Source organism: Dendropsophus ebraccatus, chromosome 2, assembly GCF_027789765.1.
Source record: "Dendropsophus ebraccatus isolate aDenEbr1 chromosome 2, aDenEbr1.pat, whole genome shotgun sequence".
NCBI classification, from domain to species: domain Eukaryota; kingdom Metazoa; phylum Chordata; class Amphibia; order Anura; family Hylidae; genus Dendropsophus; species Dendropsophus ebraccatus.
The window spans coordinates 207115789-207129646 of record NC_091455.1 but is presented as its reverse complement, the minus strand read 5'-3'; the positions used below and the strand labels follow the sequence as shown (position 1 = coordinate 207129646).

General features: G+C 45.2%; 2 protein-coding genes across 4 annotated transcripts in view; both read right to left on the bottom strand.

Moving 5' to 3' along the window:
• The window catches only part of LOC138783958 (anterior gradient protein 2-A-like), a 470764-nt gene that overhangs the window by 55318 nt on the left and 401588 nt on the right, over window positions 1-13858 (bottom strand). The gene's annotated exons all lie outside the window — the stretch shown is intronic.
• LOC138783957 (CTD small phosphatase-like protein) overlaps window positions 1-13858 on the bottom strand; it is a 29931-nt gene that overhangs the window by 1290 nt on the left and 14783 nt on the right. Inside the window, exons 2-7 of one of the 2 annotated variants that reach the window (XM_069959325.1) lie at window positions 9451-9608; window positions 9218-9250; window positions 7455-7556; window positions 7213-7269; window positions 6494-6586; window positions 1233-1418 (exon numbers count right to left, since the gene is read on the bottom strand). In XM_069959325.1, the coding sequence (XP_069815426.1) occupies window positions 1233-1418; window positions 6494-6586; window positions 7213-7269; window positions 7455-7556; window positions 9218-9250; window positions 9451-9608 (629 nt within the window). The remainder of the gene's footprint in view (window positions 1-1232; window positions 1419-6493; window positions 6587-7212; window positions 7270-7454; window positions 7557-9217; window positions 9251-9450; window positions 9609-13858) is intronic. The other variant, XM_069959326.1, reaches the window with a different exon arrangement.

The following is a 13858-nucleotide window of genomic DNA, read 5'->3' as shown; positions in this document are numbered from 1 at the left end:
AGCCTCCTCTTATCACTACAGACACAACAGAAAGTCCCAGCTTAGTTTTAGGCCCAGTGGTGAGAATGAAAACTAGAAGATCTCAGGATTATTTTAGAATATAGATAGAAAAATAAAAGAATTAGAAAAAAAGTTATCAAAAATTCTTTAAAAAAATGTTTAAAAAGGAGTTATCCAGTGAAAACCTTTTTCTTTCAAATCAACGGATATCAGAAAGTTATATACATTTGTAATTTACTTCTATTTAAAAAATCTGAAGTCTTCCCATACTCCATACTTATTAGCTGCTGTATGTCCTGCAGGAAATGTTTTATTTTCAGTCTGACACAGTGTTCTCTGCTGTCTCAGGCAGAGACTGGAAATCTGTTTCAGTTTTCTATGAATCCCCATAGAAAACCTTTCCTGCTCTGGACAGTTCCTGCCTCGGCCAGAGATGTCAGCAGAGAGCACTGTGTCAGACTGAAAATAAAACATTTTCTGCATGACATACAGCAGCTGATAAGTACGCCAAGACTTTAAAATTGTTTAATAGAAGTAAATTACAAATCTATATAACTTTCTGACATTAGTTGATTTGAAAGAAAAAGATATTCGCTGGACAACCCCTTTAAACATAAAAAAACATTATTCACACAATAAGTAATTTTTTATGACACATTCCCTCTAAGGGAGTGTTGTGAGCATGCTCTGTGACTTTGCACTGTGCAGAGATGATTGCTCAGGTGAGCTGTGACCATCATCATAGATAAGACATTATCTTGTCTTATCTATATACTGCTGTCACCATCCATTGTAATTCTTACTGTGATGATAGCGAGGAGACTGCTGTTCTGTAGAGACAACTTTCCAGCAGGGTCAGGTTGTTATTAGTGGCCAGAATGAAAACTATAAGATTTTATAACATACAGTATAATGGAAAAGTTAGAATTTTTTTAAAAAAACACAGGTGATTTTCGGAAAACCTTTTCTCTTTAATAGTAGTATTAAAGGGGTTGTCAAGGCTTAGAAAACATGGTCGCTTACCTCCAGATACATCACCTCTCCGGTCCTCAGTTTGGTGTGGGATATTGCAGCTCGGTTCCATTGAAGTGAATGGAGCTGAATTGTAATACCGCACACAATCACAGGGGTGGCGCTGTTTTTGCAAGAAAGTAGCTGTGTTTTTTATACCCCGTACGTTTTGTGTAGTGATAGTAGTAACTGCTCCCTGGCACGGCTGTCGTTGCCCTTACCGCGTTCTCGGGATGGAAGATGTACGACGCAGGAGAGTTGTCCACGATGATGACTTTGCTCAGTTCTCTTCCTAGACGGCTCAAGTCTTTCACGTAGTTTCCTCTGTGAAACACGCAGGATTCTCTGAAGAGCCGCGCCTTGAAGACGCCCCAGGGGTCCAGCAGGTCGGCCACCGGGTCTGCGTACTGGACGGGAGGGAGGAGAGAGCAGAGGGGTTAAAGAAACCGGATTTAGCTGTAAGAGGATCACTAAGGACTACAGACGACCTGAGGAGGGCGCTACACCCACTCCACATAGCCTACTGCTCTCTATCAGCCATTTCTCTCAGTGATTTGGGGGGGGGGGGGGGGAAGAGACCCCCTCTGCACCCTTCTGATTGGCTAATGGGCGCTCATGGGAAATATCCAGATTATTCTTTTTCTATCATGGATGGGATGGAATATTAAGTTATGGATTATCTAGCGCCATATTGGGATGGCTGGGGGGTTGTGGCTCTATAGCGGCTGTTTGAACATGGCTACAGAGGCATGCTGGAAGTTGTAGTTCCCTCCCCAGGATGCGCTGCTAGAGCATAAAAACAGCACTTAAATATCTATATTCTCTTGGGTTAAAGGGGTAGCTCATCAAAAATGTTTCTGTTCAAAATCAACTGGTGCCAGAAAGCTACAGAGATTTGTAATTTATTTCTATTAGAAAATCTCAAGTCTTCCAGTACTTACTAGCTGCTGTGTGTCCTGCAGAAAGTGGTGTGGCAGCAGAGAGCACTGTGTCAGGCTGGAAAGCATACCTCTGTCCATGTCAGGAACTGTTCAGAGCAGGAGAGGTTTTCTATGAGGATTTGCTGCTGCTCTGGACAGTTCCTGACATGGACAGAGGTGGCAGCCGAGTGACTGGAAAGAATACACCACTTTCTGCAGGACATACAACAGCTGATAAGTACTGGAAGACTGGAGATTTTTTTTTATAGAAGTGAATTACAAATCTCTGGCACCAATTGATTTGAAAGAACAAAAAATAAAAAAATAAATTGGTGAACAACCCCTTTAATTCAACTATAAAGCAGAAAAGCAAATATACCAGAGCAGGTACATGTAAAAGTTTTTGCACATAAATGTTTATTCAGCAGGACAAAAAAAAAAAAAGACAAAGAAAAGAAAGAGTGGTTATTGATAGTGGGTGTGGTTATTGATAGTGGGTGTGGTCAGCTTCTCTTATGCATAACAGAGCACACATCTTTTAGAAGTCCATAGGAGTAGGGATCTCAAGCAGTTGTTCAATATACTCTCTTTATTGTGTTTTATAAGTTTTCTATGTTAAAGTGTCACTGTCCGTTAAGTTTTTTTTAGTACAGGTGATTTTAAGAAACTTTGTAATTGGGTTTACTAGCCGAAAAATCCATTTTTATCATGAAAAAGCACTTTGAAGCTCTTTCCCCCCCCCCCCCCCCCCCCCCCGTCTTTATGATTGTCTATGGAGAGGGGAGGGGTGGAGGGAGATGAGGCACCAAAGCAGGACAACAAAAAATGCGTTAATTTACAGCTACATCACCAGCTATCTCCTCTGAGGTCAGCACTGACCTCTGAATACCGGCTTTCATACAGGTCCCACTATGTAATCCTTTTTTCTCTGCTCTCTTCCCTCCTTCCTCCTCCCCCTCCCCTCTCCATAGGTTATACAGGGCTCGACTGTGTAAGAGTTGAGATTTCCTGATAATGAGCAATGGATGAGAGAGGAGGGAGAGGGGGGGGGGGGGGCCTGGGGAAAGTCTTTTTGAATGCAGATAATGGCATATTTGGCATATAAGTTTCTTAAAATCCCCTGGACTATTGATTTCTGCAAAAAAAAAACGAAACAGTGACTCTAAAAAGAACCAATCACAGTCGATTTTTAGGGTTTTTTTTTGCCTCCCTTTAATTTAAATCTAATTTTTAATTAATATTTATTAAAATAATTAGTTTTGTGGCCGTGTTTTTAATTTTTTCACCTTTCCTTTTCAAAAGAGTCAGCGTGAGACAGGAAAACTCCTCATGCAGAGCGTCGGAATAGGTTCCCATGATTCTATGCTCGCCGCTCTGTCAATACACAGTGATTTCACAGTATACAGAGCAAGATCGCTGTGTTTTTCCATAATGTCCTTGTTCTTCCTATCTATTCATAAAGACACAGACTGCCTTTTTTAATCTGTATCTTATACTTTACCTAATCCTCTGTTTCGGTGCAGCAAGGCCAGGGGCGCCGCCATCTTGAAGACGTCATTTGCGTTCCAGCGGCACCCGACCTTACTGCATCTGTACAGAGGATTAGGTAAAGTAAAAGATACAGACTGCAAAGGCACTCAGTATCTTCATGAATAAACTTAGGGAGAGATAAAACTTTTATATTAGGGAGTCAGATTTAGATCATAGGTTCTATACTTATGGCCACTAGGTGTCTCCCTTCCTGTTAGCATGCTCCATGCTGATACTTGTTTTTTTGTTGTTGTTTTGAACAGAGAAGAGACCAACACAGGACGCCCCAGTGCTTTTTGCACTCAGACGTGGCTTGGTATTGATTGGCAGCCATTCCTGAGCATGCACGAAGCTGCAGAACCTCCCAAAACCCTTATTTACACACTTTGCGACCCCTATCCCCTATAGGCCTATAGCCAGGAACGCCGCCACACCGGGTTCTGCTCCACCTCCTACAGGCTGCACCAGAATGAATCCAGCTCTGGCAGCACTCCGGGATGTCAAACCACAAAAAAAAAAACAAAAAAAAAACAACAACACGAACAGCGTCCATCCTGAGCGACTGCATTTAACATTGTTACACAATTTATTACAGTGAAATAAAATGTCTTGACCATATCTGGTATTGCGGCTCATAGAGATTTGTAATTTACTTTTATTAAAAAATCTCCAGTCTTCCAATAATTACCAGCTGCTGTATGTCCTGAAGGAAGTGGTGTATTCTTTCCAGTCTGACACAGTGCTCACTGCTGCCACCTCTGTCCATGTCAGGAACTGTCCAGAGCAGGAGAGATTTTCTACTGCAGGGCATACAGCAGCTGAGAAATACTGGAAGACTGCAGATCTTTAACCCATAGCTGCACCAGGACGTTACTGAACGTCCTCGTGCCGCTATGGGAGTTCAGCGGGGGGTCGCGCGGCGACCCCCCTCTGAACTGCCGTGATCCCGGGTGCCGCATGTAGCCCGGGATCGCGGCTATTAGCGGGCACGGTTCGATCGCCGTGCCCACTAATTAAGTACTTAGAAGCAGCTGTCAAAGTTGACAGCTGCTTCTAAATACTTGCTCATCTCCATCCCTGGTGGTCTAGTGGGTGGATCGCCCCCCCCACGGCGCGATTGTGGGGGGGGGGGGGGGGCGATCCCCACATCCACCCCGGGCCGGGGTCTGCGCCATAATGGCGCTGATCCTGGCTCGGCATTCTATTGCTTTCGGCTGCAGCAGCCAAAAGCAATAGAACACCGATCTCATGGATTCATGCAGTATAACTATACTGCATGGATCTCTATGAGAGATCAGAGTGCATATACTAGAAGTCCCCCAGGGGAAATAACCCTAACCCCAGGGGGGGGAAGTAACCCTAACCCCAGGGGGGGGGGGGGAAATAACCCTAACCCCAGGGGGGGGGGGAAAATAACCCTAACCCCAGGGGGGGGGGGGGGGGGAATAACCCTAACCCCAGGGGGGGGGGGGATAACCCTAACCCCAGGGGGGGGGGGGGGGAATAACCCTAACCCCAGGGGGGCTTCTAGTATTTGTATAAAGTAAAAGAAAAATTTATTTTTAATAACACAAAATCCCCTCCCCTAATAAGTCTGAATCACCCCCCTTTCCCCATTTTATAAATATAAATAAACATGTTTGCTATCGCCACGTGCGTAATCGCCCGAACTATTAGTTAATCACATTACTGATCTCGCACGATAAACGGCGTAAGCGTAAAAAAAAAATCCCAAAATGCAAAATTGCGCATTTTTGGTCGCATCAAATCCAGAATAATTGTAATAAAAAGCGATCAAAAAGTCGTATATGCACAATGAAGGTACCGATAGAAGGATCACATCATGGCGCAAAAAAATGACACCTGACACAGCCCCATAGACCAAAGGATAAAAGTGCTATAAGCCTGGGAATGGAGCGATTTTAAGGAACATATATTTTCTTTAAAAGGTTTTAATTTTTTACAAGCCATCAAATCAAATAAAATTTATACATGTTACATATCGTTGTAATCGTAACAACTTAAGGAACATATATAACAAGTCAGTTTTACCCTAGGGCGAATGGAGTAAAAACCAGTAAAAGCCTGTGTTAAGTGGCGCAGCTTCTAGAAAGTAAAGACTAAAAAGCAGACCCCTGTTCTAAGGTCACATGACCACTGTAAATCTTCGAGTCGCCATCTTCGGCTGGGTGAAAACCAATATGGCGGCTTTTAGGACTCAAACCTACGACCTTTATATGGTAAGTGTATAACATACATTCAGATGGACACCTCAATGTGTTGCGTCATTCCTAGTGGATCAGCGGGGGATCTTGGGCGTTGTAGTCCCACTGCTCACACTTTAAGAAAAAACACTGAATGAAAGTTTGGGACTATTGGTTCTAACCCAACCCAATCCGCTTCAGAGGACAACCCAAAGGCTTAGCGTCTAACCAGGCATGGGGAACCTTAGGCCATCCAGCTGTTGCAAAACTACATCTCCCAAAGCTTTGGCTGTCCAGGCATGATGGGAGTCACATATCTGAGAGCCTTCAGAACTACTGCACCAAATACAAGCAACTAATGGCGGGCGGGTCTCCCCTGGGTCATGCGATATTACTACCACCGTACGGCAAACTATACTTCCAGCAGGTACCGATCCCCTTCCTGCCGCAACAGGCGCTACTTTACCCATGGTAACCTGCTATGATCGGCTCCATGAGCAGTTCATGGAAGCTACATTATGGGCAGAGCCCACATGTTGTGGTGTTACCATGGGCTGAGGAGGGGGGAGGTTGTGGCGGTGGGGGACACTTACCCACAAACTAGCAGAAAGCACAAAGACACACTGGTGGACAAAAAGAAGCAAGGAAGAAAAGGAAGAAACGTAAGACAATTTCTGAAAGACAATTCACTCCCTCTAGATACAAAATAATAAACAATAAAAAAAATTGAGATGGGTAAAAAAAAAAAAAAAAAAGTCACACAAGGTAAAAAAAAAAAAAAAAAAAAAAAAAAATCTACACAAGGAGAAGACAAGACGCTACACTCACTTTCGCTAAGCTGGCGGTGAACAGGACGCACTCAAACAGCTCGCCCATCTTCTGGAGAAACTCATCGACGTGCGGCCTCTTTAATACATACACCTTATAAAGGACAAAAAAAAGGTTACAAATGCAGTAGGGGAAATTTTAAAAAATTGCATCCGTGCACAGTAGGATCTACATTGTATCAAATAGTGATCATCATCTACTTGGCAACTGTTCAAACCAAACTTTTTTAATCTGTTAGACTTACAACAGGTAACAGGAATAGTAGTAAATTAAACAAAAATAAAACCCAATTAAAAATAAAACAAAACAAATATTAAAACATTAAAAGGAAAAAAAAAGAATATAGATTTCTATTTACAGATCTGTCGCAATATAAACAAACAAGTAAACATAGTAATGACTGAATAGTATTGGCTGTCTCCTAATGCAAGTAATCGAGGATAGGCCCGGTAGAGTGGGAACAGCCTATCCTGGATTACTTGAACCAGGCCGAAGCCCATTCCGTGGGATGATCCAGAATGCTCTTCTCGGAAGGGGTCACGCGTGAATAGTTGTACGTCATTAGACACTGACAGTAACACTGGATACTCAACTAGAAAATAAAAGAAGAACCTCTTGGGCGGGCATGTTTCATTTTGCTCCGCCCTGAGGACTGCATTAAACACGCCTACATTAGAATGTAAAAAAAACAATCCAGGTTTTAAGCTTCACCCACATACCTGGTGTATCGTTCCATCGATTTCAACTGGGACAATAAAGTCAGCATTATTTATTGGCTGAAGAAAAAAAAAAAAAAACACACAAAGTTAAAAATTTGAAGTTAAAAAATAAAACAAAAGAATACCTAGTATATAAGAAGCCAAATCAGAAAAAAAAAAAAATATGAAAAGTAAATGAAAAATAAATATTAATACTGTAACATGACGAGACCAACGCAGCACGTGGGAGAGATGAACAATACCTTAAATGAACTGTGTACGAGGGTCTCATCCAGGTCAATGACCACACACTTCTTCCCATAATCGGACACTTTCAGCTCTGGCAGGAGGTATTTCGTAGGTGGCTAAAAGAGAAATAAAGCATAAAATCCCCAGCAGAGCATTAAAGATGGTGGCGGGAGGAGCAGGGGGATCAGCGAGGAGGGAGCAGGGGGGACCAGTCAGAGAGGACGGAACGGGGGGAGGGAAATCAGTCAGCGAGATGATAAAAATAGGGCAAGTCAGCAGGTATAGTATATACAGGACTAGGACATTGCTATTTTATCTAACCTCTTCTATATTCGCCTACAATATCTTTCATCTGGCATCTAATAGCCCAGAAAGTCACCTAGTCTGCTACCTGCTCAAATACAGGTTATTCAGCTGTCAGGGCATGATGGGAGTTGTAGTTCTGCAACAGCTGGAGAGCCACTGATTGGAGAAAAATGCAGTAACTTATAAGTCACATGAATCTGTGATCCCTACTGAGTCATGGAGGATAGGTCACATGATCCTAAGAGCTACTGATCCCTTTAATGAGCCCCATGCAGTAACATTTACCCAGGAGTTACTCCAACTTCAAGAAGAGCCAATCATAGGCTTCACAAACATGTGACCTACCACGGGATTGGCTGAAAAGCTGCAACTGCCCAGTAGGAGGCGACGGCAGGATTTTCATCGCCAGCAGATAAGATTTTGGAAGGTCAGATCCCAGTGAGGCTGGAGCTACATAGTGACATATGCGAAGTGTGGCTCCAACGTGACTGGGGGCTCCTGGCAACCTCAATAGCCGCTGCCTGTGACTGCGACTCAGCTGTTTAACGCTGTTTAAGCTGTGATCTGTGGGTATGCAACCAAAGCCTCCATGTAAAAATGCGATGTTTAGATCTTCAGTGTTACCCGAGCACCCCAACTGGTAGGGAAGCACAACTCCCAGCATGCCCTGATGCTTTCACACTGGTTTGATCTGACCCAGCATCAGCAGATCTGTCCCAGGGTAGCACACCATGGGATGAATCTGCAGGAGCAGGGACACCTGTCTATTGATGGATATCTCTGTAGTGATTGCAGGCAATACAATGTATACATCAATGATCTCCTGTACAGTACAGATAACCCAACCCAGCGGCCATGTATACAGGGTACACACACTCCTTATATTGTGGGTCAACATTCACTCCCTGCTACATCGAAACAGCAATAGGAAAAACTGATGTGAAAGGGGTCCAAGTGCACTAGAGAACAGGGCAACAGCCTGAAATCACCCTGCATAACGGAACAACAGAATTGTGGATGGAAGATGGAGAGAAGAGATGAGTGAAACTATCAGAAGTGCCGATCCATTAAATGCTGAACACTCAGCGTTCGATTACCAGCGGCTGGAGAAGTCGGATGCCGCCCTAGGGAGTCCTAGAAACCGTGGCTGTGGCTTATTGGTCCTTTTACACAGACAGATTTATCTGACAGGTTAGTGAAGCCAAAGCCAGCAACGAACTATAAACAGAGATCAGGTCATAAAGGAAAGACTGAGATTTCTCCTCTCTTCAAATCCAGTCCTGGCTTTGGCTTCAAAACTGTGTCAGATAAATCCCTCTGTGTAAAAGGACCCTAAGGCCTATGAGCGTTCAGCATTTCCAGAAACAGCACTTTTTCGTTCATCTCTAATGGAGAGTAAAAAACGACAAGACACACACAAAAAAAAAAAAAAAGCAAAAAGAAGGAATAAGGGAAAAAATAAAATACATACACTGGGAATGGAAATGACCTGCGTCTGATCGCCCTGGGGGAGAGAAGCAAAAGAGACGAGTTACTAACAGATCTACAGAGGAAGAGGGGGAATAAAAGAGGTAACAGGGGGTCCCTTGGGTATACAGGCAGACATGGGGGGGCGCCGACCACTCAACTGACACACGCTTACCCTAAATACATAGAACTGTGTGAGACAGGATAGATACACACTATGTACGCCATAGCCCTCACCTTCTGGACGCCGCCATTTTCCTCCACCAGCGGGGGCAGGGGGCTGGTGTTGTTATTGGCGGTGGGCGGCTCGACATTGTAGCTCCGAAAACAGCAGAATAAGGAGCTGAAGATGCTTCTGTTCCGCTGCTTCTTCAGGCTGATATTGCATTGCGACACTGGAAGAGAAAAGAAATAGTTAATACGACGAGAAGAGCGGCGCAGATTATACGGCCTTACTATATATCAAGCTTAGTTAAAAGATGGCTGTCTGATGCGCGGGTACTTAGTAAAGTTCCTTCTCTAAAAGGTTAAAGGGGTACTCCAGCAAAAATCTTTTTCTTTTAAGTCAACTGGTGTCAGAAAGTTATATAGATCTGTAACTTACTTCTAGTTAAAAATCTCAAACCGTCCAGTACTTATCAGCTGCTGTATGTCCTGCAGGAAGTGGTGTATTCTCTCCAGTCAGACACAGTGCTCTCTGCTGCCACCTCTGTCCATGTCAGGAACTGTCCAGAGCAGTAGCAAAATCTATATAACTTTCTGACACCAGTTAATGTGAAAAATTTATTTTGGGCTGGAGTACCCCTTTAATACACTTTATTGGACCTGTATGCAGTGAGCTCCCCCTAGTGGTGGCTGCAGGAACCTTTTGCTCTCCAGCTGTTGCAAAACTATAATTCCCATCATGCCTGAACAGCCAAAGCTTTAGCATTAAGGGAATTGTAGTTTCGCAACAGCTGGAGGGCCAAAGGTTTCCCAATCCTAGATGTAGAAGGAAAAGTATATGGCTGTGAATGTTCACCTAGATACACCAAAAGCTCAGTCTAACGTAGAACTTCAAGAGCCAGAAGACCTAAAGAGTAAAGAACCTTGGCACACAGCGTATTACAGAATAGACACCAGGAGGCGCCAAATTCTCCCCTAGAGTAAAAAACGTGGCCCATTACCCAATATGGCTGTAAGTTATGGTAAAACTACAACTTTCATCATCCACTGTACTACAAGATATCCAAGGATCAGTCACAAACAGGGCATAATGGGAGTAGTAGTTTTGCAGCAGCCGGGGACAATAGTTGGGAAGATGTCATTCCTGATAGATTCCCGCACACAGGACAGTTCCACTGTTGGCCACCAGGTGGTGCTGTTGGTTCACGCTGCGCCTCCTGTCACCTGCACATGGGGGGAGCGGTGGTGGCGCGCGTGCACACACACACACACACACACACACACATACACACACACAACCAGCGGCGCCCTGTTTATTTATATTTCCAGCTGGATTGTAACAAAGCAGCAAAGAGGAAGCAGGAAGGAAAGCGAAGGAGAACCCCGCCTGCCCGGGTCACCAGGGCCCTTTATCTATCAGCTACAGCACCGCTCTCCTGCCGAGAGGCCACCAACCCTCAGGGAATGCTGGGAGCTGTAGTCTCACAACACAAGAAGCTAGTATTTGGGAACAACAACTCCCACTATGTCCTGCCAGTAATGGTAATAGCACTACAAGTCCCAGCATTCCCTGCTCCAGCCGAAGGCTGGAAACTGACTATCAAACAAACTCCCAGAGTATTGTCTAGGCTCAGAGCAGGACTAGCTATGTACAATGTATCAGCCTGGAGCTCACAGAGCATTGTCTACACTGGATACAGCTGAGAGGACTAGCTATGTACAATGTATCAGTCTGGGATCCAGGCTGTAGAGCTCACAGAGCATTGTCTACACTGGATACAGCTGAGAGCAGAACTAGCTATGTACAATGTATCAGTGTGGGGTCCAGGCTGTAGAGCTCACAGAGCATTGTCTACACTGGATACAGCTGAGAGCAGGACTAGCTATGTACAATGTATCAAGCTGTAGAGCTCACAGAGCATTATCTTCTCAGCTGAGGTAGGTTACATATCTGTACACTCGGTTGCACTTAGCGCCTTCACCAGGGACATTGGACTGTACAGTCGGTTGTTGCCAGGATTCGTACTTACGACCAGATCCCACAATCCTGTCACAACCCTGTAACACGGACCCCGCTGCCCCATTTGGGGACCTGCCAGGAACTTTAGGGATGGAATGACAGGGACAGGAAATGGCGCAGAGCGCGTGCGCGCCCCACATTCCTCCCCCGTCCCCAGGGCCCGGCCGACAAACAAACCTTTCTTCTATAGAGGAGTCGGGAAATGTGCGAACATCCCGCACCATCCCGAATGTGAGGAACCTCGACACCGGACAGGCTGAGATACGTAGAAGGCCGTATCACATGTGACTGGCTGAGATACACAGATCAGAAGAAGGTATTGCACAAGATTAGATAAAGGGGTCTGCGTGTGATACAGACCCCTGTATCTAACCTTACGGAGTCAAGTTGCAGTATGTAACCCATTCAAGTGTGATACAGTCTGCTTTCTTGCCGTATCTCAGCCTGTCAAGGGCAATACTGTTTTCTGATCTGCGTATCTCAGCCCATCATGTGTAATACAGTTTACAGTCTGCTGTATGCCAGCCCATTGTGTGATACATTCTGCGTATGTCAGCCCATCATGTGTAATATGGTCTTCTGATCTGTGTATCTCAGCCCGTCATGTGATACAAAGACTGTATTACACATAATGCGCTGAGATATGCAGACCACAAGAATGTATCACACATGACCGGCTGAGATACACAGACCAGAAGAATGTATCAAACATTATGCGCTAAGAAAATCACATGACAGGCCAAGAAACAGCAGCAAAGCAGGCCGCATCACACATGAAAGGGTTAAGTACCTCAACTTTACAGACACAGGTTAAGATTAGATATAGGGGTCTGCATAGAGTATCGCAGGATGGGCTTAGATACAGAATCCCAAAAGGTAAGAGACTCAGATATAGTAGCTCAGCAGTCAGTATCACATAGGATAAGCTTAGATACAGCATTTCAGCATTTCAGCAGTGACAGGTTTAGCTACAGAGAAGACGCCGTGATACGTTCTCCTTGCTGTCATTCGAGAAAGGAACATAACACCCATCATCCTAAAGGGCGGCATCTTGGCTGCGGCGTGCGGCCGGTGACAGCTCGTGGGCGTCCTCCTCTCACCTTCCAGGAGTCTATATAAAACTAATCCACCCGGAACAAAACCGCGCCAAGTAGCGGATACATCCGCCCACGCCGGAGCACTGAGGATGCAGCACATCGCACCCGACACGGAACGCGTCCCCTATACTATCACTCCCCAGCCATGGGCTGTCAGGGCATGCTGGGAGTTGTGGTTCTACAACAGCTGAAGAGCCCTAGGTAGCAGTGAACGTAGACATCATAGTCATGTGACATACAGATCTGACACCAAGGCGAGAAAGGGGGGGGGGCACAGACTTGAGCGCCATCCAACACTTTGTGCTTTTCCCACGCAGTAAAGCGATCTCCCTCAGGATCTTCCGGCAGCAAAAATCCACACAGCAAAGACTCCTCCAAAAGAGTAAGGAGATACCCCCCCCCCCTTCTCCGGACTACTGGCAGCAATCTGCCCTGAGAACCACTTAAAGGGACACTCGCCTCCAAAATGCTCAGCTTACTATAAGAGGAGCGGCTGAGCTCAGTCTAGATGCAGATATCTCACTGGTCGCCAGCACCATCCATCTGCAGCATTGCTGTAAAGCAGTGGTGTGCCAACATCCAGCTGCTGCAAAACTACAATTCCCTTTGGCTAATCAAGTATGACGGAGATTGTGGTTGTGCAACAGCTGGACGCTTAAAAGGGGAGCTCCAGAGAAATAGGTTTTCTTTCAAGTTAACTGGTGTCAAAATTGTACAGATTTGTAATTTACTTCTATTTAAAAATCTCCAGTCTTTCCGTACTTAGCAGCTGCTGTATGGCCTGCAGGAAGTGGTGTATTCTGACACAGTGCTCTCTGCTGCCACCTCTGTCCATGTCAGGAACTGTCCAGAGCAGGAGAGGTTTTCTATTGGTATTTGCTCTTGCTCTGGACAGTTCCTGACATGGACAAAGGTGGCAGCAGAGAGCACTGCCAGTCTGGAGAGGATACACTGCCGGAGTACCCCTTTAAAGGGGAAATCCAGGCACTAACTTTTTTACTCAAAAATTCCAGGGAGGAGGTGGGTGAACAAAACAGTGTGCACTTACGCTCCGCTCCAGTTCCCCGCTGCTTATAGGTCTGAGTGGGAGCTGGGACAGGATGTGTCTGGCCTAATCAGTCAGTCAGCAGCAGAGGTGGGACCCTGCCATAGTCGCTGACTGGCTGAGCAGGCTTGGAACGTCACATCCCAGGTCCCACTCAGACCTAGAAGCGACCGGGAACAGAGGACATTGGACCCCAGTGCTGGAGCCGGGGAGGTAGTTGCTGGTTTTGTTAAACCACCTCCTCCCTGGCATTTTTTAAAAAAGGCAGTGTCCAGACTTCTCCTTTAACAAATACGTTGAGCATTTAAAGGGGTTGTT